We start from the raw sequence: 24,605 nt of genomic DNA on the forward strand, positions 1-24,605 counted from the left end.
TGGTAGCAACAGTTTTTATTGGATGCCATAGTCAGATCTTTTCACTCTCAAGAAGGCATTTCCATAGCATTATTTTTGTAAGTTTGTTTCAATTCAGGCATTTTGCTACAGCACACATGTACTTCCAACATAACATAAAAATATACTTTATAAAGAGCTACAGAGCCAAAGCTACAGCTTTGTAAGCCCGAACATTCTTCATACCATTTCATAACTTCTTGGAATTCTACCAGTACCCCTTTTTTGTATATATTAAAAAAAAAACAAAAAACAAGTACAACATGCTTTTGATCAGACTAAGCAAGACAGCACTGACTACAGCCTTCCATCCAGTTAGATGTTCTTAAGTGCCATTTGGTTCAGGGGGCCTTAAGCAAGCATTAACTAGATGTAGGATTACTATTCTTGGTGTTTTGGCTCTTCAGTCTTATGTACGCTCTGACAATGCATGTTTCTTAGCCTGCATACAGCACACCTGTACCACAGGATTAAGGAGATACTGTATGCTAGGGGAAACTAGGATCTAGCAAGTATATAGTTCAGTAGAAAAATGCTAAAGGAAATGTTTAAATTTTCCTAAAACACAGTTGTGCCATGTTTTTAAATCACAGTTTTCAAATAGAAAAGACAGACTCCCTAAATTCCCCCAATCTCTCTCACATCAAATTATATTTACAAAGCAGTTTATAAAAACACAGGCTGTAACTGAAATCTAATCACTGTCATCCGATCCACCATATGAACCTCGTTCAGATGCCTCATTGTTGGATACCTCTGGTTCAGACTCATTACCTGAGCCTTCATTATCAGATGCTCTATCTGAATCTCTCTCAGAATCAGCACTGTGAGAAGCTGGGCGAGATTCGTTCTCAGAACCACCTGAGCGACTTCTCCCTGATTGTACAGACTGACTTCTTCCTGACCGCACAGATTCGTTGTCAGATTGTTCTGAATCTGATCGCCTCCTCTTTCGTGCTGACCCATCGCTGTCTGAGTCCTCATCAGAAGGGCGGGCACTGGATCTCCTGGGACTACCCCCTTCACTTCCAGACTTGTTACTATGGTCCAAATCACTGTCCGACATGATGTGTTTATTGCGTGGCTGCTCTGCATCATCCGAATCACTGTTACTGTTCCTGGCATTACTGTCCAAGAAAAGATGACAACATTAAATTAAGGTCAACATTAACTTTATAACTAGGGCTTATGTATCCTGTGATTTCAGAAGTCCCTGGAACTTTGCACCAAAATATAAATTCTGTGCCAAGAAAACCTCACATCTGCAATAGGCAAATCAATGTCTTAATTTTTTTATATTCATATTTTCTAATGGTTTGAATAATTTATTCTATTTTTCCTGCTCATTTGCAGTTTTGTCAACCATAGACAGAAACAAATAGCTATGCAAAATTCTGAAGCCCTACACACTGGAAATCTTGTTCAACTACACACTCTAGTTTCTACAACTTCAGCAGGCATTCACCACTCTCTAGCTCAGGGGTGCCCAAACCCCGGCTCTGGGGCCACTTGCGGCCCTTGAGGACTCCCAATGTGGCCCTCAGGGAGCCCCCAGTCTCCAATGAGCCTTTGGCCCTCTGGAGACTTGCTGGGGCCCGCACTGACCCGATGCAACTGCTCTCAGCATGAGGGCGACTGTTTGACCTCTCACGTGGGATGAGGACTCGCTCCACTGCTTGCTGTTCCACGTCTGTGATGCAGTAGCAGCACCAAAGGAAAAGTCAGCCTTGCTTTCTGCAAGGCCTTTTATAGGCCTTGAACTATTGCAAGACCTTCATTCATTCATTTAAGTTCATCTTTAATATATTTGTTTATGTAAACTTATGTAAATTTATTCAAATTTGAAATGTAAATTAATTATTTTCTTCCCTGGCCCCCAACACCGTGTCAGAGAGACGATATGGCCCTCCTGCTAAAAAATTTGGACACCCCTGCTCTAGCTTGTCTTCACAGTCACAGAAAAATGGAGAAATGCAGGAAACTGCACTTCTGCCTGCAATATCATGGGTTCTTCTGAACCCCTTGCAGAATTCACAATATGAACAGAGACTTAACTATAAACAATGAAAGGAGAGATTGCAGAGGTATTTCATTTTATAAACATATTGTATCTTACTTTTCTTCCTAAGCCTAGTGTTTTCCTATTCATTAAAGTTCACAATATTCATTAAAGTTCACAATTCATTAAATTCTTTAAAGTTCATTAATTCATTGAAGTTCATTAAATTCACTAAAGTTCACAACAACAAAAAATGCATAAAGTATGTTTGATTCCACTTGAACCATTACATGATATAAAGGTACAAGGAGGAAATGGAATGTGAAAAGCTATGAGTAGTATGCATTGATAGAAATAGATTTTCTGACTTTTTGCAGGGGGTAGGAAATCTGCTTTGTAAACCCAACATAACACAGTTATGTTACAGAAACAACAGAATGCATTAAGGGATGTTCAGTCCATATGGGACAAATGAATTAAAATTAAGGTTACAGAAGCCATTAAAATTATTATTACTATCCTGAAGTAGCAAAGTTGCTCAGCATGTTGTAGTTGGAGGAGACTGAATTCATGGGTCATGTTCTTGTTTTTCATGTCCCTGAACTGGAAAACGTAATCCATTTTCTATGCAGGTAACAGAGTCGTGTTACAAGAGTAAATCTCACAGGGTAAGTGATACATACCCATCATCAGCAATCTTGAGTTTATCTTCATCAGATGAGTCATCACTAGATGAAATTATTGCTTTAGATTTTATTTTCCCCTTCATTGAAGGAGGCAGGCGTTCTGTTTTAGGCTGTTAAAAAATGGAAAAATGGAAGTTAAAAGGAGCAGTACAAAAAACTGGGTGTTCAACCTCTTTATGGTGAAATATTATGGATTCCTAACATCAGATACTTCATCAGGAAAAGTGGCATAAAGACCAATTATTAGATAGCTGTGGGATAATGTTTATTTACCTCTTAATTAGATTGTAGAGCATGCAATGAGATAGGCACCCACAAAGTAATTTTATACTGGTAAGCTTCAAAGCTTGCTCAGAAGATATGGAAAATATGAGTCAACATTTCAATGTTTTGCAGCACACTAAAACTGGCTGCCTTCAATCCAAGACTACTACAATTCCACTAAATGGAAATACAAATAAGTGAAGTTTAAAGATATACACACAGCTCTTTTCTTCTCAGTCTTAGCTGGGCGACGTTTTTTTGGTCGGGGTGCAGCCTCATTTTCATCATCATCAGTACCATCATCTGCCTTTTGGGGCCTTGGAGGGAACACACACATACACACTCTGTTCAGAGTCCTAATAATATTCCATTTAAATTGCTGCAAATGCTTTTGTCTACACATTCTTGTTTGTTAAAATATCTCTCATATGTATAAGAGTAATAATGTTACTTAAAGGTATTTCTCAAGTGGACAGTATGATAAACCAAGTGCCCTGTAGTTGGATGCTGACTACAGTAGAAGGACAAACAATATTCACTGGCCTAGCTTGCTAAAGCTTAGTGCATTCAATATATCATCAGTAATCAAAAATGACAAATAAAAAACCATCTGCAAACAGAGGTACATGCACTGGCCTACTAACAAAAGACACTTGCTTCTCAAATAGTGTCAGGAATGATACAGTGCATACCATGGTGAGGATCCAACTATTGCTTTGATACATGGAAGTGCTTCCATGAGCATGCACCTTCTTTCATCTCCCACTCTGAAGCTCTAGGTGGGTGTTTCATCAAAGCTGCCTAAAGTTTCTCTTGGAATGATACCACATGAAGGAAGACAGGCTCTCTAAAGCTACAGTGCTCAGAGAAGTTCCCTGTGCAATCCTTTGAATCCTTGCCAAAGGCTAGTTTGGTACTATGACTTACCTTCGTCTTTTCTTCTTTTTCTTCTCTCCCTCTTCTTCCTCACCATCTTGTTCACTACCACTGCCCTTCCTCCTCTTTTTTTTTCTAGACACTGGAAGATCTTCATCACTGTCATCATTGACGAATTCATCAAATTCCCCGGTTTTTTTGGAACGCTGTCAAATTCACAAACCACACACTGCTGACTATTTGCAGCTTGAAATTATTCCCCCACCCACCTACTTGAAACATTTTCCAGCTCAGAACACATGCAACTTGAATATTATGCTTCAACGTAATCCCTGAAGAATATCTGGAGAAATGTACATTTTAAAAAACAAACTAGGAAGCTCTCACAATTCGGACAACTCTCAACACATCACACCCCACACATTTTGTACTTGAATCCAATATGATACCTAACCAAGTAAAACTCTGCCTAATAGTACAATCCTATGTATGTTTATGCAGATCAGTTGTACTCATTTCAATAGGAATGACTCTCTAGTAAGAGTGCATAGGATTGTAGCCTGTTAGGCAAATGGCTTTACCAAACAAAATCCTTTCGTGTAAAAATAGGACATTGCTTGCTCTTAACCTTCACATTCCCTACTTTTGTTGTCTGTCACCACAGCACAGCATACATTTACAACAGTATTAGCTCAAGCCTGCCACCATAAAGAAAAAGTTCAAATGTGTTATTCTGTACCCGGCCAGGTCCACCACGCTTTTTCTCTTTTGATCCTTCAACTTCTCCAGTAAACATCAGAATATTCTTGGTCTTCTCTACATACTGTGCTCTTTGCTCCAAAAGTTTCTTTTGCTCTTCTATTTCTCTGAGGCGCTTTTCTTCCTGAAAGTGTAATGCATTTAGTTAACATGCTGACTGTAGATATGCAAAGCACACATTTAGAATGTTGATCCATTCTTGAAACAACCCTCCCCAAATCAAACTACTGTTGAAGATCCACTTGGTGCTCTTTATGGTGCAAAAGCCTAGTAGTACATTAGCTGTCTTTAAAAGATCTACCATACAACAATGGAACACACTGCACAGAGTATATCGCAAATAGAAAAGTACTGAAAAGTAAAATTTTTGCTCATTTACAGAATGTATGGGTAGCAATGCATATAGTACAGCACTTGTCCCACTGCTAACTAACCTAAATCTTAAAATTGAATTATTTTTCCCAAACCACAACTAAGTGCATGCAACTCCTCTTACTATTCACATAAACCAAGCATGGCCTTTCAACACAGCCCTATGCCTGTATTGTGCTTTGCTACAGCTAAAGGGTTGGCGTTATGTCCACAACCATAAACAATTCTGATGCAGTAGCAGAAGAAAGAAGGAACCTGTTCTTTGAGTAACTTCTGACGCAGCAGTTCTTTTTCTTGCTCTTGTTTCGCTCGTAACTCTCGTTCTTCTTCATCCTGCTTGCGAGCTCGAGCCACATGATACTGAGCTTGACTCAGCAGATCGGAACATTGCCTATAACATTTAAGAATTTTCAGACAGAAGCAGAAACAATGCATCAAAATGCATTCAGCTACACTGGCCAAAACACAACACGCTCAATAAAAGGAACAAGGTTAATCATGAATAAATGCTATTGGTTGAGATCCAAGAACGTAGTAAGTACCTCTAAGGGGAAAAAAAACTGTTCATGAAGCTGGGGCTGCATTTTGATGGACTCATTACCATTGCTTAAGAGTCAAAACACTTTTTATACAATTTGCCTGGTAACATAATCCAAACTGCGTTTATTTACTGCTTTACCCCAAATGACACATTTCCTCTCTCTAGTGCCTATCCCTAGCTTTCAGAGGCTTCTTGATTGTGGTCTTTCAACTCTTGAGCGCTCTATTTGTACAGCCCCTTTTTATGGATTTCAATACCAGGTAAAGACATTACTGTTTTCTCCACCTTTGGGACTTAGTTTTACTCTTCCTGCTGTTTTAGCCCAATTCTAATGCTTATTTCAAATTTTTGTTCCTGAGATTATACTCCTGTTTTAGTTTACATTGTGAGCTATCTCAGTAACCAAGATTAAAAAGTGGTCAGTAAATACTTCAAGTATTTATTCAGAATTATCTAAACCTTAATATGACAAAAGCGAAATATACTCTATTAAGAAGCTCTAGTTCTTTTCCTAACCAGACCTGTTTTCCAAGAAAGCTGCTAAAAACTTTTCTTTAGTTAGGAAAACTAGTCAGTTAGGAAAACATTCCAGCAAAGAGAAATGCTTAAAGCAATTTTTTGTTTAGGCATTTAGATTCAAGCAGGAAAAATAAAGGAGGCAGATCTTTGAAAGTTCAAGCTAATGAACAAGGAATCTTTCATCAAAGTGCATTCTTTAGAAATATGGTTCAAAAAGAAGAAGATGATTCGTTGCTATGTCTATCAGCATCACTAGAGAAAACCAGTTAGCAACCATATTGGCATTTTCTGGGTCCAATAAAGATGCAGGAATGCATGGGTAGCCACCATTGTAGGGCCTAAATTAAAGCCCCCTCTTCCTTTGTGCATGCATTTAGGTCAGGGCCATACATAGTCAACATCAACAGCACAATCTTATGTCTAATCTGAAGTAATTCCCATTGTGCTCAATGAGACTTACTCCCAGGAAACTGTGAATAGGATTGCAGCCCAAACCTTTGAGCCAAAGTAACCCCAATTCCTTTATCTATTATTATGCAAGTGTGCATATATTTTTGCATATATTATTTTATAGTACTGAGTCTGATTCTTCTAGCCATGGGCTACCGAGGCAAAAACAGCAGTTCTTACCTGGCTTCAGTTGCAGCAAGTGCCAAATCAAATCTCATTTTATCTCCCACCTTACTTAAGTAACTGAAGTATCTGAATGGAAACAGAAAGTCAGAACACTATTTATTAACATTATTTGCTTAATTTTTAAGACCAAATGCTAACCCTTCAGATGCATCCTTATTTTAACACACACACACACACACACACACACACACACACACCTATTTATGGTGGGGAAAAGAACCCATACATAATGATGCGAACCAAGGGTCACCACAAACTAGATACCACTAAAATGAGTTTGAAACTATATTCTGTCTATATTTCACTTATTGTATATCCAACCTTTCACCTTCCAACAGAAAATATTTCCAAAACACTTTGGTTGCAACCCACTTCTCATAATAAAGTCAGAAATTCCCACTTGCTTAAATGCACCTTGACTGCCCAAGTGCACCCTTTTTTGTGGAGGGTTGAATAATTGTATAGATGCTCAGAGTTCTGCAGATGTTGCAGAGCCTGTCAAACAACAGTTTAATGAAAATCTCAAGCAAATGAAACTAGTGGGTGAGGAGGCAGCTATTTGGCACAGGTAATGTTCACGCCCGTAAATATTGCAAAAGTGCTGCAATATATGAGAAAAGAAATTAGTCGTACATTCAGTGAGACAGTAAGTAAAAACAGAAGCATACGACTTGTAGATGAGCTCCCAGTGCAGAAGTACTAGAGATCAAGTCTCAAGCCATCATTTGGTTCTGCTCAGAACAGCTTAGATCTAGAAATGGACTTCTGAATTCTCATAAATATAGCACTCCTTGAAGGCCAGAGTAGCTGGATGCTACTATGAAGCTTGCCCTCCACCTAGCTTCTTTCTGCTGAAAGGTTCTGTGACTGCTGCTCTTCTGAATCTGACCGGCATGACTGCCTATCATTTGCACCTCTAGAGGAGGACATCAAGTTGAGGAAGTCATTAAAGCAAAAAAGCCCGTGAGCTCCAGGCTTCCTGTAAGTATTATTCAACTCCTTTGGGGGGGGGGGCGTAGGGGGTGCTCATTATTGCTTTACCCTCAATTTCATACAAATCCATTTACAAAAGGGTCTCTTTAAAAAACTGCTGTATCTGGATTGAACTTATGGCATTATTATATTAGTCCATAATGAAATCTTTAGTTTCAAACTTCCATGAACTGACAAGTCTACATATATAAAATTGCACAAAAAAGGTTAGAATTTGGTACCTGCTTTCTCATCTTCATACCGCTCTAATACAATGCAGTCATTTAGCTATAAATAGCAAAGAAAGATAAGAGTACATTTGGTTACCTGTGAGCTAGCTCCAGTTCTTTTACAGCGTTTAGTACTTCCTTCAGGTTACTTTTCTCATCTTTCAGGACAGAAGTTGCTAGTCTCTGCAGCACCAATGCCACATTGAACATAAGGACTGTATCACTGGGTGCAACATGCCTAGCCTGAGGGTTCAAATTAAAACTGATTAACTGCTTAATTTAAATACTTGTCAATCAACCACAGCTCCAGTGAGCACAAGCTGATTCTACAACACATCTAATATAGTAAAAGAAAAAAAATCCATCATTACCTTCAGCAGTGTCTGCTTGCATTCTTGTAATTTGCCGCATTTGAAGAGAGCTCGAGCCAAATACAACAGGACGTCTGTGTTCTGATGCTTATAGAATTTTCTGAGGCAGTTTTCGTACTACAGCAGAAGGAATTCAAACAATCATAGAAGTCTTTTGAATTTTAAGAATTAGTTTTTGACTTAAATTCATGTTTAATTCAACGGGATGCTTCATTTAACAGGAACTTATTAATTCAGGTAGCTAATATGGTGGTTGCTGCTGCATGTAATACAGCATCACTCTCGTAAGCCACGATGTCTGCTGCTTGTGTGTCTCAAGCGCTCTGCAACTCTTCATTATAGTGAGAAGCCAGACTAACTGGCATACACAATTGGTACTTCCACATATGCAAGCTAAGCAACCTTAGAAACTTCATACAATTTGAAGTTCCTGCTTTTTCTATCCTGAGTACATCATCCAATTTGCTGTTTAAAAGTGAGATGTACACATTTCAAGACAGAAAAAGATGCTGTCCATGAGATCAGGGATCCTTTAAAACATGGGGAAAAGTGAGCAATTATGTTGTATCATTAGTGAACGCTAGAAAATTGCACTTCAACTTCTTACAGAAAAATCCACTATTGTTTTTTGTCCCTCTGCTTAAACAGATTATTTAATCCCAACGTCAAAATATTTATAGTGCAAATGCTGATGTTCTAGGTCACTTTCAAATATTTTACCTTAAGGATCATTTTCACATCAACCAGCCTACTAAAGGAAACTATGTATGTGCCACAGAATCCCTATATGCTGTGCAGACAAATCTGGGATGCGTTCAAGGATGCATACATTACGGTTCTTGTTCAGGCTTCTGGAGCCTCAGTGTTGCCATGGGAACCTGGAATGTGGTCTAAAACACACTACTCTTGTGGCCGCAAACTACAGGACAAGATCATAAATAATGGGCACGCTGTCCTACAGAAAAGTTTGTCTGCTATTGCTGATCTTCTCACTGAGGAACTCCTGATTAGCATTCAAAAAACAGAGATTAAGGAGCAGAGTCCCAGGCTATATGAAATAGAACATGCTTTACTATAGTCCTAAACAGGAGAAAAGCCATCTACCTTGTATCCAGTACAGACCCATCATATTACTATTGCCACATCTATTAAAATTAAAAAGATGATGCTAATAAATAGGTGTTCTACATGCACAATCCAATTTAGTATAGGATTAACTTACTTTACAAGTTATGCAAGAGTACAGACAACAGAATTCCCAGCTGTGAATATTAATCTACTATTAGTCAAGTGAAGCAGAGTCTTCTCAGCTCTTTCAGAGGTCTATTCCTTGTGTTAATCTTCTTGGTTTGTATGAATAACTGAGCAGCAATCTCCTATTTTGGTACCATGTTTTTCTGTGCAAATATTAAGTTGGGTTCCTCTCCAATGTTTAACAAACAATTCTACTGTTATATGGGATAATTTAATGGCACTTTTTCAGCTTTTCTTCATTCTCTGAATAGAGTACAGCTGTTTTTACCTTGCTTGTAACTTGTTTTGTTTTACTCTCTAGAAGCATTTTGGGTTATATTTTTTAAACTTCCAGTTTAAATGTATCCATAAGATTTCCTCTATTAAAACTTTTTAACCAGTGGCTTTCCAATACTATATTCCAAGGTTCAGGAAATTTACAGTGCAATCCTATATCTACTCAGAAGGAAGCCCCACTGAGTTCTCTGAGAATAACCCCCATATAATTACATACATAATTTCAGCCTTCGCCTGCAACTTTTCATTGCACTGAAAATTCATTTCATTTTTAAGTGTTCTCTTTCACCCTCCCTCAGTATACTGTTTCATTATACAGTGTTCATTCATTTGGTGTTCCTATATTTGTAGATCCGTTTAATAGAGACCATCTGCTTAATAGTTTTATGAAATAAGGTCATGATGAAATTGAGAGATTTTAAAACCACAGGGGGAGGGGGGGAGGAAAATCATGATCTTAGCAAGAGCCACTTCCCAAAAGGAAAATTTACTTTTTCAAATTGCTATCATATTGATGGGGAGGGGGATGCATGCAAACAGAAACTTCCATCTTAGGGAAAAATCATCATTTTAATATTTTTACTATGAACTTTACAGGACACATGTCCAAATCTGTCTATTTAAGGATTACCATCTGTACAGCACTGATGTACTGCTTCTGTTCCACATAAATATGTGCCAGATTGAGCCACACATCACTGATATCTGCTGTTGCCTCTCTCACTTGGGCAAAAACATCGCGAGCCTCACGGAAATATCCTTTGTGTGCCAGTACAGCTCCTAAAAAGGAGAAGCCAAAGGAGAACTTTCAGATGTTATGTACTACCACCAAAACTGCAGAATGGTTGGCAACCTTCAGTCTCGAAAGACTATGGTATAAGCCTACAGCACCTGGTATTCCCAGGTGGTTTCCCATCCAAGTACTAACCAGGCCTGACCCTGCTTAGCTTCCGAGATCAGACGAGATCGGGCATGTGCAGGGTGCAGAATGCCAGAAGAAAGTTCAGACAAGAAATCTCAATCCAATAGTCACCTATGCCATTAGCAGCATATAAATTCTTTGGGTCATTCCTGAGTACTTGTTTGTAGATGGCTAGTGCACGATCCTGATGGCGCTTTTCCTGCAGAGAGATATGAACTCTTGCATAAATGGATACTTACAACTGAAGAGTTATAGACAACGCTGACCACTGAACTGGTCACAGAAGCACAGCACAGTCTTTACCTTCTCTCGATCCCTAGTGGGCTGGTGCAGAGTCTGTAACCACACATTGCCCAGAGCCAACATAGAGTAAGTGTCGTTCTGGGTCAATGGCTGCTTCAATATTCTTTCAAATTTCTTCTGCCCTGGACCCCATTCTTGTTTAGCCAAATGAAGGTTTCCAATTAAGGACCAAGCATCTGGATGGTCCTAGAACAAATTAAAAAAAAAACAACACAAAATGACATCTCACTAAACTTATCTATTTACGCTAAATTCTTATTTCAAAACCTTCCCCAAAGCCCCTAGGTTTAAGGGGGGGTTAATCATGATTTTAAAACAAATAAAAAGTTCAGTCACTGAAAATTCTCTTTACATTTTCATCACTTCCAGAGGATGTTACAGTTTAGACTTTGCAGATTTCTACCACAAGGAAAATTCCAAAGCTACTAAGAACATCTCCCTATGTACCCCAACTGTTCATTCAGAAAGGTGCTATCAAGATGATCTTTCCCATAGAAAATGGAGAGTGAAATAACATTTACCATTTAAGTGATGTTCATAAGGTTACACAGATCAATGAGACCTATGCAAGACAAAGAAATTTGAAAGCTTTCCACAAACAACCTTAAGTTCATTATAACACTGCCATTTGAATGCTGACCCATTCTTACTAACCTGATTGATTTGAAGGGCTTCTTTAAACCAGTCAGAAGCTTCATAAAAGTTTCCTTTATCTCTGGCCATAGCTCCTAAACGCAGATAGCCTGAATACAGGAAAATACAATTTAATACTCAGAGACCTAGTTCTGTTAGAGTGTACCGTTATGCGTTCACAGCAAAGCACATCTGCTGCACTGTTTTCCTACACTAGCTTGGCCTCTTAAGTTAGTTCATTACTCAAGTATAGCACAGCACAGCCATGTAATAATGAACAGCCACTGATTGCTAGATGTGTCAATCACAGCTACTGCACAGCACAGAACAGCCTTATTTTGAGCAACACAGGATGGAACTATGCAAATGTGCTCCTGCTAATAACATGCTCTCTAAATGACACACTCACAAAATGCAATGGCAGTTTTATAGACTATAGGTCATTTGATTACAACCTCATATGTCTTGCACAGAATACTAGAGGAAAAGTGACTTATGATAAGGGACTTTTTTTAAATAAAAGAAACCTTAAAATAGAAGGATAAACTGTGTGCACACATATACACCTCAAAAAGTGATCAATTAAACAGTATGACCCAGGGAAATGCAAGCAATCAAGAGAACTACACAAGATTTCTTACAGTCAACATAATTGGGATGCTCTCTTAGGATGTTTTTGTATAGTTTTTCTGCTTCATGAAATTCACACATTGCTTCATACAGTCTGGCAAGATTGTAGGACGTAGTGACAGAGATTGCATTGTAATAATGCTCATCGTGTTCTGCTTCTGCTTTGGCACGATCCAGAGAGGCCAAGAAGTATTTCTAAGGATAAGAAGTAGAAAGGGAACAAAATACCAATACATCTTTAAGTATGCAAAGTTTGTGGAGAATCAAGAATTATTATAAGCCTGTTGCCTAGTAGAAGTTGTAGTGGTTCACACCTTCGCTTCTCCTAAATTTCCAAGTCTGAAGTGGAGAGCCCCCACATTATTCAAAATCTCCGGAGGGACATCAGCCTGTACTTTCTCCTGAAGGATTCGTGTTGCTGTACCATAAGCAGAAAGAGCACCCTGTGAAATGAACAGGAAAGAGAAATTGGAGATGTTCAGATCTATGCAAAAAACTCTACAGTTTAGTAAAAGTGTGATTTTATGCATCTGAATACCTGTATATCTGTCTGCTCTAGAATTTGCGCTAGCTCGATCCATGCTTCTACATCATCAGGATATTGTTCTGTGACCTTCTTCAAATGACCCTGCAAAATACAACTTTTTAACATGTTTACATTGCCAAAAATTATGAAATAATGCTAGTTAACTAGTGTTCAACAAAATGCAATTCAGCATACTTGACTGGGGCCACAGCATTTTCATAAAAGCTAATAATTTATGGGCATGCAGACATTAACTACTGCCATTAAGAACGCTGTGTTGACAACATTGAGGATCAGAATGAATAAATATTTTCCAAAGTCATAGCTCTAAACCAGGGGTGTCCAAAGTTTTTGGCAGGAGGGCCACATCAGCTCTCTGACACTATGTCGGGAGCCAGGGGAAAAAAGAATTAATTTACATTTAAAATTTGAATAAATTTATATAAGTTTACATAAATGAATATATTAAAAATGAACTTATATGAATGAAGGTCTTGCAATAGGCTCAAGGCCTATACAAGGCCTTGCACAAAGCAAGGCTGGCCTTTTCTTTGCTGCTGCTACTGCATCAGACATGAAAAAGCAAGCAGTGGAGGGAGCCCTCATCCCACAGCTCACGCGAGAGGTCAACAGTCGCCCTCACTCAGAGCAGTTGCGTCGGGCCAGTGCAGGCTCCAACAAATCTCCGGAGGGCCAGAGGCTCATTGGGGACTAGGGGTTCCCTGAGGGCTGCATTGAGAGGCCTTGAGGGCCGCAAGTGGCCCCAGGGACAGGGTTTGGGCATCCCTGCTCTAAACAGAACATAGTGTTTTAAAACTTTCTGCCTGGTCAGTAAAGTTCAGCTGCAAATAAGATGGCATTTCCAAAGCATCCCATGTTATCTTCTCAAAAAAAAGGATAGCTTTAACATGAAAAGTTTATATTTTACTGACATACAGAATTTAGCTCCTGCAATTTAAGCTTTTGTTAGTAATGGATTGGGGGTGCGTGTAAAAAAAACATAGAATACACAAGCACAATGACAATGCTGAGAAGACATTGTGCATCAAAATGAGCAAATGTTTACCAAATTATTAATTTTTAAGTAGTAAATAATGCCTTAATATGTTTGATTAGAACCAGACAATTTGAAGTACAAGGTGAACATCTGAGGAGAAACAAATGTCAGCTGAGAGAAAGTGAATTAAACCTTTAGAAGAGGGAACTAAAACAAAAAAAAATTGGTAAGACAAGTGGTACAATTCAAGGCAAATTTAAATTATAAAAATGCCACTTAAATTTTGTTATACTTTGCATGACCACAATTTATTAATCCGAGCATCCATGGCCCTTTCATTTTCTGTTAAAGAAAGAATTCTCTATTGTTACATACTTGTACTGTATAGAAAACAGGGAAGATGCCCTGCTTAATATAACGAATCTTGCTTCTGAGTAAACATGTACAGAATTGCTCTAAGTTTAAAAACTACACTGATGATTGTACCTTTGCAATATCTCGTTTGTCTTGATCTTCTGAAGCAGCATAGAGAGAGCCAAGAATTTTCATGGTCTCATAGTTATTAGGGTAAGCCTTCAAAACCTTTTCAAAGCACTGTGATGCATTTTCTTTATCTCCCCGGTAAATGTACATTTGACCCAGTCCAAAGAAAGGTAGCACAAAAGAAGATGAAGCAAACTGTGTTGCTTGATAGTAATACTGGAAAGCTTGATCATAATCTTCCTAAGGTGGGAAAGGGAGGGAAAAGAGTTAAATATACATATATTTCATATAAACTATTTCAAAAATTAAAAATGCAAAAAAACTAAATAATGCAAAACAAGAAGAGAGATTTTACAAGGCACTGTGAAATACAGGAAGCTGGACTAAATGGGCCATTGGCCTGATCCAGGGGGGCTCTTCTTACATTCTTATTATGTTATGTTCACCTTACCTGAACATGAAAAGATCTTGCCAATTGGTAGCAACTCTCTGCCTGCATTGCTTCAACCTCTGTGTTATGGAAAGCATGGAGAGCCAAGTGCTGGACCTTACCATAATCCTGCATGAAAAAATACCACCATTTTCTTAAGAGTCAACATTCAAAAGCACAGTTTAGGACACACAGTACTTGCAAATATCATGTTGCATTGTTTGGAAGTATACTCAATTACATACAATTCCATATTTATATGCAAGTATCCTCATGTACTTCCTTGCTTGCATGCAAATGGAGGAAGTGATTGAAGGAACTGCAGCAATTGTAGCTAAGTATGCATGCACTTCCAGCTTTGATGCTATGTTCTCCATGTAAATGCAGCACAAACCATGCATGCAGTAAATTCAGCAGCACTGCCAGTAAATTCAGCAGCACTGCCGTGTGTAAAGCGATCCTAACAACAAAGACCATTTAAAACAAAAAGTTACAAAATAAACAGATTTAGACAACGCTGATCAGTTTTTTATTTTAAAAAACACCAGGGAAGTACAGGCTATCTTGATGTTAATAAAAGCATAATTCTGAAAAGCAAATTATTTTGTACTGCCACCAATATTATGAAAAGCACCCAGACATAAAACTTGATTTGTGATGAAACATAATGCAAAGATGTTCAACCAGAAGCATAATTCAACCTTTCTGAAGTTGTCTTACCTTTTTAAAGAAGAAGTGATTAGCCAAGTGGTTTAGCACCATTGGGTTACTAGGATCAATCGTATATGCCCTTGAAAGCAGCTGGACACCATTTTTGATAGAATCAGCCTGAAAGCAAGTTAAATAAATATTTTTAAATTTACATTAAGTTTTAGTAACTGGTCCTTTACTATTATGGTTCTAGCATAGCTCTTTTCAGATAAGTGTTAAAATTTATGAGCTCTCAAAGGCTTTCATTTCCAACCACTCTTAAGCAATCTACTGTTACAGCCTTTGCTCCACAACTTTGTTTCCTCTGTTGAAAAGGGAACAGGACCAAGATTAGAACTATAAAGATAATAATGGTATTATAAAAGAAGAATGTGTGTCTTTCAAAAGAACTAGCTACGACATATAAAGAATTTATGCTCAACAGAGCCAAGAACAGGAGCAAAAGGGTTAATGGAGACTGTCCTTGGGCCTGTTCAGCCTAGTTCCAAAAAAAAAAAAAATGAAATGGTAATTCTCCTGTCTATGCAGCACTCAAGCTCTCTGCATCACAGAAGTCTTATTAATGGCCTCAAAGTTACCAGTAGAGACTACTAGTGACAATGTTGCACACTTGGTCAAATAGATCAATGATTGCTAGGTAGCAGCCTGGAACCACAAAGAGAAAACAAAGTCAAGAGGTTACTTAAGTCATTTTTGCCCAACGTTGCATATACACAACAGGAACCAAACATGTACACCTGCAGGCTAGGCAAAAATAAGTTAATGAAAGCATTTGACATATATCCTTTTCTTCTCTGGAATCCTTGCCTTCCTTGGATGAAAATCCATAAAATAAAACATGACATAAAGAACTAGATCCTTAAAAGCCTTTTCATACAAGTCCCTATTAAGACTGACAAGTACTAGCAAACATAATGTGGTACTTCTACCTATCAAAAATTTTGTAGAGCTGACTAACATATGAATTTGAATACATCATTTGAATGCCCTACAATAGGGTCATAAACGTATCTTTTTATTTACTGTTCTTTATTTATATGGCAGAACCTGTCTTGTGTATGAAACTGTTGCATTCTGTTTCATGTGTATGCAAAATAAAGTTTCATATATGAGACATGTCCTGCCATGCCACCTTCAGCAGCAAGGCTTTGCCAGTCCAGGAATGCACTGGTGACCTGGAACAGTAACAGGCATTATTCCGCCTTTCAAGGAACTCTCTGAGGATTGTATTACTTTTCAAAATAAGAGGGGAAAAATATGCATGCACCTTTTTGGACCTTATAAGAAACTTATACTGCTAGTAGAGCATTTTAGAATCTTATCATTCTACATGCAACCCACCTCTTTGTTATTGAGTTCCAGAACAGCCAATCCAACTAACGCCCCCACACATTTGGAATTGAGTTCCAATGCTCTGCTGAATGCCAGTCGAGCTTTTTCTAGCTTGTTCAGTTTTACAAAGCAGTGACCCATGCCAAGTCGAACCTCAGCTGAAAGCATAAAGAAATAAAATTTTAAAAAAACTTTAATTCATTCAAGATTTAGAACTTTTTCATTTGTTCATTTAAGAAAAACAGATTCATCAACTATTACTTCTAGAAGAGCACTTACTGTGCAGTAGGTGCTTTAATATTCCCTGCCTGCAGGCTTTCGACTGAAAGAGGTATTTATTTCTTCAAGATGTTGTGATGGGCCAGTAGTATAAATTACTTTTTAAAAGAATTGAAAAAAAATAGAGCAAGCATTGGCTTCCATTTACAGTCATCATATACTTTACAAGAACAAACAGCAAGGAAGGGCTGTTACTATCTGGCTCTGCTTGTGAACTTCAGCACCTGATTGATGCTTCATAGAACACAGAATGTTGAACTAGATGCACTTTTCTTAAATTCTTATTAAAATTACAGAAATTGTGGGATATTTTGCAATTTCAGTTCTTTGGTGCAATTAGAAGGTTGGATTATCACAAACAGAATGAAGCTCACGAAATGAATTTTTCCCACCCTCTCCATTCTGAAGGTCAGGGACCCAGGCCACAACCGTGGGGGTCCCCCAAGTCTCAAGAACAACCTTTCTGGTGTTCCAGAAAGGAAGTGGTAAGATAACTTGTGTTAATGTTCCATCTGCACAACAGAAGTCTGAATCCAAGGATATCAAACTCTGTGCCAGACAGCATACTAACTATTGCCTTTACAAAACAGTGGGATATTCTGCACTAGTTGTAATTAAAAGAAATGCCTCATGAACTCATTCACAAGAAATGTTGTTCCCTCACCCCTTATTGAGCTCCAACCTGCCAATGGGGCTACTCAGGTCTAGGGCTTTCAGGCCCAGGAAGGGGATTAGGATATGGTGGAGGCCTCCTCTGTCAACCCCACCACCTCCTGGTCCTGATCCACCCCCTTTTGTCCTCCCCCTGCCCCATTATACCCCCTCCCCTGTGCCACTCGGCGTTGTAGTCACCAGTGCCAGCAGCTGCAGCTCCAGTTTCAGCAGTGGTGGGATAGAACAGGCCTTTCTGCTGGCACTGCCTACTCCTGAACGACTGCAAATGTGCTTTAAAGCTTGTTTATGACAGCTAGCACCGGTGTTAGCAACCCTTAGGATCTGGCCATCCGTTATATCCCAAGACTCTTAATCATAATTTAGCACCACCAAAATCTATGAGACAAGTTAGTCATGAATAACCAGAGTCCCGTTAATTTCAATAGGATTTAGTCATGAGCAACTTTGGATGCAACCCATTGAGTTTTCTGCATTATGAAGTAAAAGTTGGACTCAGTGTACACAAGGGATTCGTTCCTGGACACACCCTCCCCATGGATACCAAATCAGTGAATATTGAGATCCGTGGGTGGGCCCACAGAGCACCCCTGGACACAACCAGAAGTGCATTCCAGACACAAGAGATGTTCTGAGGAATGGGAAGACTACATGTGGCACCTCCGCACCTCAGAAGGCCTCCCAGAGGCACTTCTGGTTACTCGGCCAACTGGAAGTGCCTCTGGGAGACCTTCTGAGGAGCAAGGAGGTCACGTTCGGTCTCCCCATGTCTCGGAACACCTCTGGACACTACCGTAAATTACTTCTGGTCGCGTCTGGAGGTCCTCTGTGGGCCCTCCAGACATGGGGTTCTGAACCGATGCTGGGTCAAATCTGTGGGTTCTGAACCCACAGGACACACTGTATACTGCTATACAGAACACACAAAGCAAAGGACACACTGTATACTGCTAGTATCTGAGGACCAAAAAAGTTCATAGCACACTAACTACTCTGAACAATAATTTTCTGCTTTTGGACTCCCTGAATTCAAGAGCATCATTTTAAGTATCAATGGACCAAAGCCTGTCTTTAATTAAATGAAAAATTTCCATTTCTTACCTGGACAACCAGGGTTTGTTCGCAGTGCCTTTTTATAGTAGGCAAGGGCTCCTCTATAATCTTTCTTGTTGAATGAAATGCATGCTTTGCCTATTAGATACAAGCAATGGTTGATAAAAATCTGCTGAAATATCACAGATATAATTCAATAGCAATGTATGGTTTTATTTGAGACAAGATTGGAATATCAGCACACACATAATTATAGAAGAGTAGTATCAAGTAACTAGTATTTCTAAAGTTATAGGTGTGAGTTTTCAAAGCAAATTTATTTCATGTGGGACATTTTTATTTGGATGCATTTAAGAACTTTAGAAGAACGCTGCTCTTGGTACCGTTATGACTGTTTATCAGTTACTTCTTGCCACAAAATATCTTCCCTTTTCTCTGGCCTAGTCAATGCAGATTTTCCCATACTAACCATATACTGAAATGAAGATTTGAAATAATTTGCTTTTCCACAATGTCTAGTCTTATTATCTAGGATAGCATTATATACAGGACAATTTGATCAATATTCAAACAGACACTTGCACTCTAACAGGCTGAAGTAGCTGCTCTCCACTCCTGAGAATAAAAATGTCACTGTGGTTTCCCCACCCTTAGCCTACTTTACAATATTCTCACCAAGAAGTGCTGGAATATTATTTGGAGACTGGTTGAGCACAAAATGGAACTGTGCATCAGCTTGATCCATTTTATCACCCTCCAGAAGGCAGAAACAGGCTCTTCCCAATAAGTGGTTCTAAAGAAGCAACAAACAGATGTAAGCTTCACTTAAAAAGAAACACACACACAGTTAAAATAAAGAGTTGCACCAAAAAGGTGGTAATTTTACTGTGCTTTACTCCACTGACTATTCATGTTGAATTTGTTTACATTGACGTATCACAACAGAAGATGCTAATAGCAGCAAATTCACAAAGTAATTCATTAACTCTTGAAATTTCTTGTACTTTTGCCATGGTCTCTCTATATGTTCTTCTCAAAACCAACTCTGCTGGTATCTGTTGGTAATCAAGTCTTGTAATTTTACTCCTATATTCTTGTGCCTTTCACCCAAACTTGTTCCCTTTCTTGTGTGTCTGATCAGATTGTAAGCGTTTGAGTAGGGCCTGTTTCATTTTACAGTTTTGTGCAGCACCTCATGACTGCATGGTTTCTACTTATGGATCAGCTATACAGAATGAAACTTTGCTTGCACTTCTTTGGATACAACCAAGTATTTCCACAGTAAGTTTATTCTGTTACCTGATCATACATGATGATTTTGTCAGCCATAGTATACAGCAGTGTAGCTTGAGTAATAAGTTCTTTCTTGTTGTCTTTATTCTTTTCTTTCCGTGCCTGCTGTACATAGTAGGCTGCTAAAGTATCTAAGCAAGTCATTTGATCTTTCTCATGGTCTCTGTAATCCAGGTTTCCATCTATACGAGCAGCCTCTAGCAGTTTCACAAAATCTTCTGTTTTGCCTTGTTTGTAATATTCCAACTGGAAAAAGCAAATACAAGATTTCATATTACTCTAAATTGAAATAATTCACCACCTTAATGTCTGGTATTAGATACATACTATCAAATCATTTTACTCTTAAGTTTTGTACTACAAAGAGGGGGGCACTCAGCAACAAATGGCATATTATACCCAATTTATAGAAATAAAATTATTTCAAGTACAGATATTTTGCAGTTAGCAATAGCTGTGGCTGATAAAAACAATGAGAATATAGACAGTTATGTGAGCTGAAGAATCAATAAAGCCTTTAAGTTGGGGAAATTCAGTGACCCTCACACTGCTATGGCCTTACATTGGGGATTACCAGCACAAGTGTGCTGCAAGGATAGTTTGACCAATATTCTGCTTGTTTCCTGGAAGCAAGTCTCACTGAGCAGCATCCAGGCTTTTGGCACAGCAGCATGCCATCACTGGAATTACCTTCCACAAATGGAAGTTGAATTCTGCTCATACAAGCCTTTCCACCACTCTCCTTCTAGGAACAGAAGACGACTTATGTGGCATGTTGCAAGTCTGGATGCTGCCCATTGTGTTCAATAGGGCTTATCCTATAGTAGGTGCATTTATTTATTTATTCAATTTATATTCCGCTTTTCTCCCCGAAGGGCACCCAAGGCGGCTAACAATCAGGTTAAAAATACAAAACAACAGATAAACATTAAAAATACAAAACAGTTAAAAACAATTAAAACAAAATAAAATACATGGATAAAATACATAGCATGCAGTAAAGGACAAATTTATAAAAACAGCCCTTATGGTGCCTCGAAGGCTTTCCTGAATAAAATAGTCTTCAGGCCCCGCCGGAACGCTAATAATGAGGAAGCTGCTCTCAATTCAAAGGGGAGGGAATTCCATAGTGTAGGTGCCACCACCGAAAAGGCCCTGTTTCTGGCCGCCATTCCCTTCACCACTCTCAATGACGGCACAACCAACAGGGCCCCTCTGATGACCTAAGAGAACGGACTGGATTACACGTAAGAAGGCGGTCTCTCAAATACGCTGGTTCCAAGCAGTTTAGGGCTTTAAAGGTCATAACCAGCACCTTGCATTCAGCTTGGAAGCGAATGGGCAGCCAGTGCAGCCGCTGGAGTAGTGGCGTGACAGAGTCAAACTGCCGATCCCCAGTAACTACACAAGCCGCCGCATTCTGCACTAGCTGTAGCTTCCGAACCGTCTTCAGGGGCAGCCCCATGTAGAGCGCGTTACAATAATCTAATCTTGATGTCACTATGGCATGGACCACCGTGGTCAGATCCGCCTGAGACAGGTACGGCCACAGCTGGCGCACCAGCCGAAGCTGGGCAAAGGCACCTCTGGCCACAGCTGACACCTGGACATCCAGGAGGAGCTACGAGTCCAGGAGAACCCCCAAGCACTTAGAATTATAGTCTTTACTTTCACTCAACTGTCGATTGTGTGCATGTATATTTCCTGAACACAGTGAAAGCAGAGAGCCTGATTGGCAGGAATGAAGTTGCTACTATTGTTTCTAAAGAGCCAAATTTACTCTTCTATATCTACCATCTGTTCTTTTTGACACTTACCTGCCACAATCAATTAACATGACACAAATCTGGCTTTCAGTTGGGCACACATTGGACTGATTCATTATTAGCTTCCAACAATACAACCGCCAAAGGTCAATACAATACAAACAATACAGATTCAGCAATCTGGTTCAGCAATCTGTTCCCAGCATAAGATGTGGTGTTTACTGGAACAACCCACTTGTTTACTTCAATGAAAGATGGAACCACACACACACACTTTTCAATGCACGTGAATCAGATCCCTCTACTGAAACAAGTAAAGCCCTAGCCCCATACATGCAAGAGACCCAAATGCCTATGGATTTTTTTTTATATGAACATAATATAAATGGGAAAAAATGGGAATGGAAATAACACAGTACTTTCAAAACTGAGACAAATAATTCACAGCTGTATATTCAAATAGCTGTTGCAAAACAGCCTATATTCCCCTTTCAAAATTAAATTGGCAATCCTACACATGCTTACCTGGAATAAGCCAAATGAAATAATTGGAACTTGTTTCCAAGTAAACATGTACAAGATCAGGTTATTAGTATCCTCTACTCATGAAGGATCAAAAGAAGCATGAAGCATACAATTACATCTCGGCAAGATACTGACCGCTAAAGCAATCCATATGTGTAGCTGAGTATGCTCCTGTTTAAGAATACTTATAACTTCATCCCCCTCCGGTAACTGATCGAAGTCAAGCTCGATGACCTAAAAGAAAAAGAAAAATGATAACAAGTATTCATAACCCATTGTAGGCAAGCTTTAGGAGCTATTAAGACTCCTGCAATAACCATCAAGTGCCTTATTTAGCATAAACCTTCAAGCCAGCATACTCCCCTTAATATTTCATGCTTGTTACAGTTACACTGAAGAAATGACCTTCTGTTGGTTAAAATGCTTGAATGCATTTTTGTACTTCTGTACCACACAAGACATCTATCCAAAAAAAATATGACACCCACACATATCCACTGTTTGTGACAAATTAAGTCACTTTCCTATATATTGGTCATTCCCACATAGAAAGTTTTGTCTTGTGTGAAATAGAATTGGCAGCCACACATATCTGCGTATGGAACTGCAATTCTAAACTACATTAACAACTGTAAGTACAGAACCAAAGATTAGCAACAGTATCATCTTAGGTATGCTCTCAAACACCCAGTCCATTTGCACACCTGTGGAACCTGGGAATTACAATATAGGCCAGTAATCCTCAAATTGTGAGTCGGGATCCAATAGGTGGGTTGCAAGCCAATTTCAGGTGGGTCACATAGCACCTAGCTCAGCTGCCAATGAAAATACAGAGCTGAAAATGCAGGGTGCAGAGCTGGGCAGAATGGGCTCCCAGTGGGGGAGAGGAATAGTGTTTTGCCCTGAATAGGTAGGAAGATGGGATGCTGAAAAGGGGGGAGGGCTGTGTGGTTGGAGGAGGATCGAAGTCTGTGTTCTGCTTTGCAATGTTTGAATTCCAAGCTATGCAAAAGAACAGCATGAACATACTGCGTAATGGGACCTTTGGCTGACCACAGCTTAGGTTTGAAGCCTAAACTGATGATGTCACTACCAGCCATAACATTGCTTCCGGGTATATGACAGCACTTTTGATGGGTCCCAACAGATTTTTGTTTTAAGAAGTGGGTCCCGGTGCTAAAAAGTTTGAGAACCACTGGTACAAGTCAAAGGACATATCCTATCCCCTATCTGATGCACAGCCCTATCTGTGCATCTGTACAAGTACACACACACACCCAAGAGGAGATCCATGTTGAGGATACAGAATCAATACCTGCCCACATGGCTTAGTTACAGCCCAATCCTATCCCCACTCTCCTGGGAGTAAGCCCCATGGACTCTAATGGGACTTCCTTCTGAGTAGACATGCACAGGCTTGGGCTCTGAGGCTGCAACCCTATCTATACCTTCTTGGGAGTAAGCCCCATGGACTCTAATGGGGCTTACTTCTCACTGAGTAGAAACGCACAGGCTTGGGCTGTAAACACCCTTTAACCAGAACTTGAGGCGAAGCCCGGCCTCGCTCCCTTCCCCGAACACAACCAGACCAGCGCCCCTCAACGTGGCAAGGCAACTGCGCTTCTCGAGGTCCCGGGCGGGGAGGGGAGGCTGAGGGGGCTCCTGCCTCCCCACTCAGAGCCCTGGAGGCGGCCAGAGCAGGGGACGCAGGGAGGCGCGCGCCCCGCTCTTCCCACCTCGTCAGTGTCCCGGAGGGGGATCTCGATCGAGCCCCGAGACATGGTGGCGGTGCCGCCTCAGCCGGCTGAGCAACTGCCCGACGGCGCCGCGGAAGCCCCGCAGCGCTCCTCCGACCACAGTCCCGTCTGACGCTCGCGCAGCCGCTTCGCGGCCTCGACCTCGGAAGTGTTCGCGGCGAGGAGACGCGGGCGGGCCGCTGCCGCCGCGCCTCTAGGCTCCTCCTCCTCGCCGCCGCAGCCCTTCTCCTCCTCCAGGGGGCGGCAGCCACCAGAGCGCCAGCGAGGCTCCCCGTCCCTCTGGAATGGAGCCCTGAGGGGCGGCCGGGCAGGGACGCTCCCTCTTCGCTCCAGTGGCAGCCTCAGGGGAAAGCCTCCCACGGCCCTTGAGAGGGGGTAGCCTGCGCCCCACGCTCAGAAGGGGGCCAGGGCCAAAGGAACTTCCTGTGGGAGGCACTCAGGCACCCACAACCCATGCATGGGAGGCAGGGGAGGCTGAGCCTCCCCACCAGCGTTCTTTGAAAGGCACTGCCACTGTGAG

The 24,605-nt window shown here is 40.2% G+C and overlaps 1 protein-coding gene and 1 pseudogene across 1 annotated transcript; both read right to left on the reverse strand.

Moving 5' to 3' along the window:
• CTR9 (CTR9 homolog, Paf1/RNA polymerase II complex component) lies at positions 1-24,217 on the reverse strand. The gene is made up of 25 exons (XM_066640261.1): positions 24,065-24,217; positions 22,464-22,562; positions 20,044-20,283; positions 19,420-19,537; positions 18,793-18,882; positions 16,750-16,898; positions 15,418-15,525; positions 14,719-14,826; positions 14,271-14,507; positions 12,800-12,889; positions 12,576-12,704; positions 12,273-12,456; positions 11,653-11,741; positions 10,999-11,184; positions 10,807-10,894; positions 10,405-10,553; positions 8,244-8,360; positions 7,970-8,115; positions 6,665-6,736; positions 5,230-5,365; positions 4,583-4,726; positions 3,895-4,049; positions 3,188-3,284; positions 2,701-2,813; positions 1-1,145 (listed from the first exon to the last, which is right to left on the reverse strand). The coding sequence occupies exons 1-25, from the start codon at positions 24,107-24,109 to the stop codon at positions 713-715; spliced, it is 3,522 nt and encodes a 1,173-aa protein (XP_066496358.1). The 5' UTR covers positions 24,110-24,217; the 3' UTR covers positions 1-712.
• LOC136638249 (5S ribosomal RNA) lies at positions 10,653-10,773 on the reverse strand (annotated as a pseudogene).
• Positions 24,218-24,605: the final 388 nt, after the last annotated feature.

Source organism: Tiliqua scincoides, chromosome 1 (assembly GCF_035046505.1).
Source record: "Tiliqua scincoides isolate rTilSci1 chromosome 1, rTilSci1.hap2, whole genome shotgun sequence".
Classification (NCBI taxonomy): domain Eukaryota; kingdom Metazoa; phylum Chordata; class Lepidosauria; order Squamata; family Scincidae; genus Tiliqua; species Tiliqua scincoides.

Bases quoted from the DNA above. Each gene is read 5' to 3' on its own strand.
- CTR9 (XM_066640261.1), bottom strand. From the start codon at position 24,109: ATGTCTCGGGGCTCGATCGAGATCCCCCTCCGGGACACTGACGAG. The intron at 8,361-10,404 runs GTAATCCTTAAA...CTTCTGCTGTAG, and splicing joins ACATCAGTGCTGTACAGATG to TACGAAAACTGCCTCAGAAA. The intron at 5,366-6,664 runs GTAAGAACTGCT...TAAATGTTATAG, and splicing joins CTTGCTGCAACTGAAGCCAG to GCAATGTTCCGATCTGCTGA.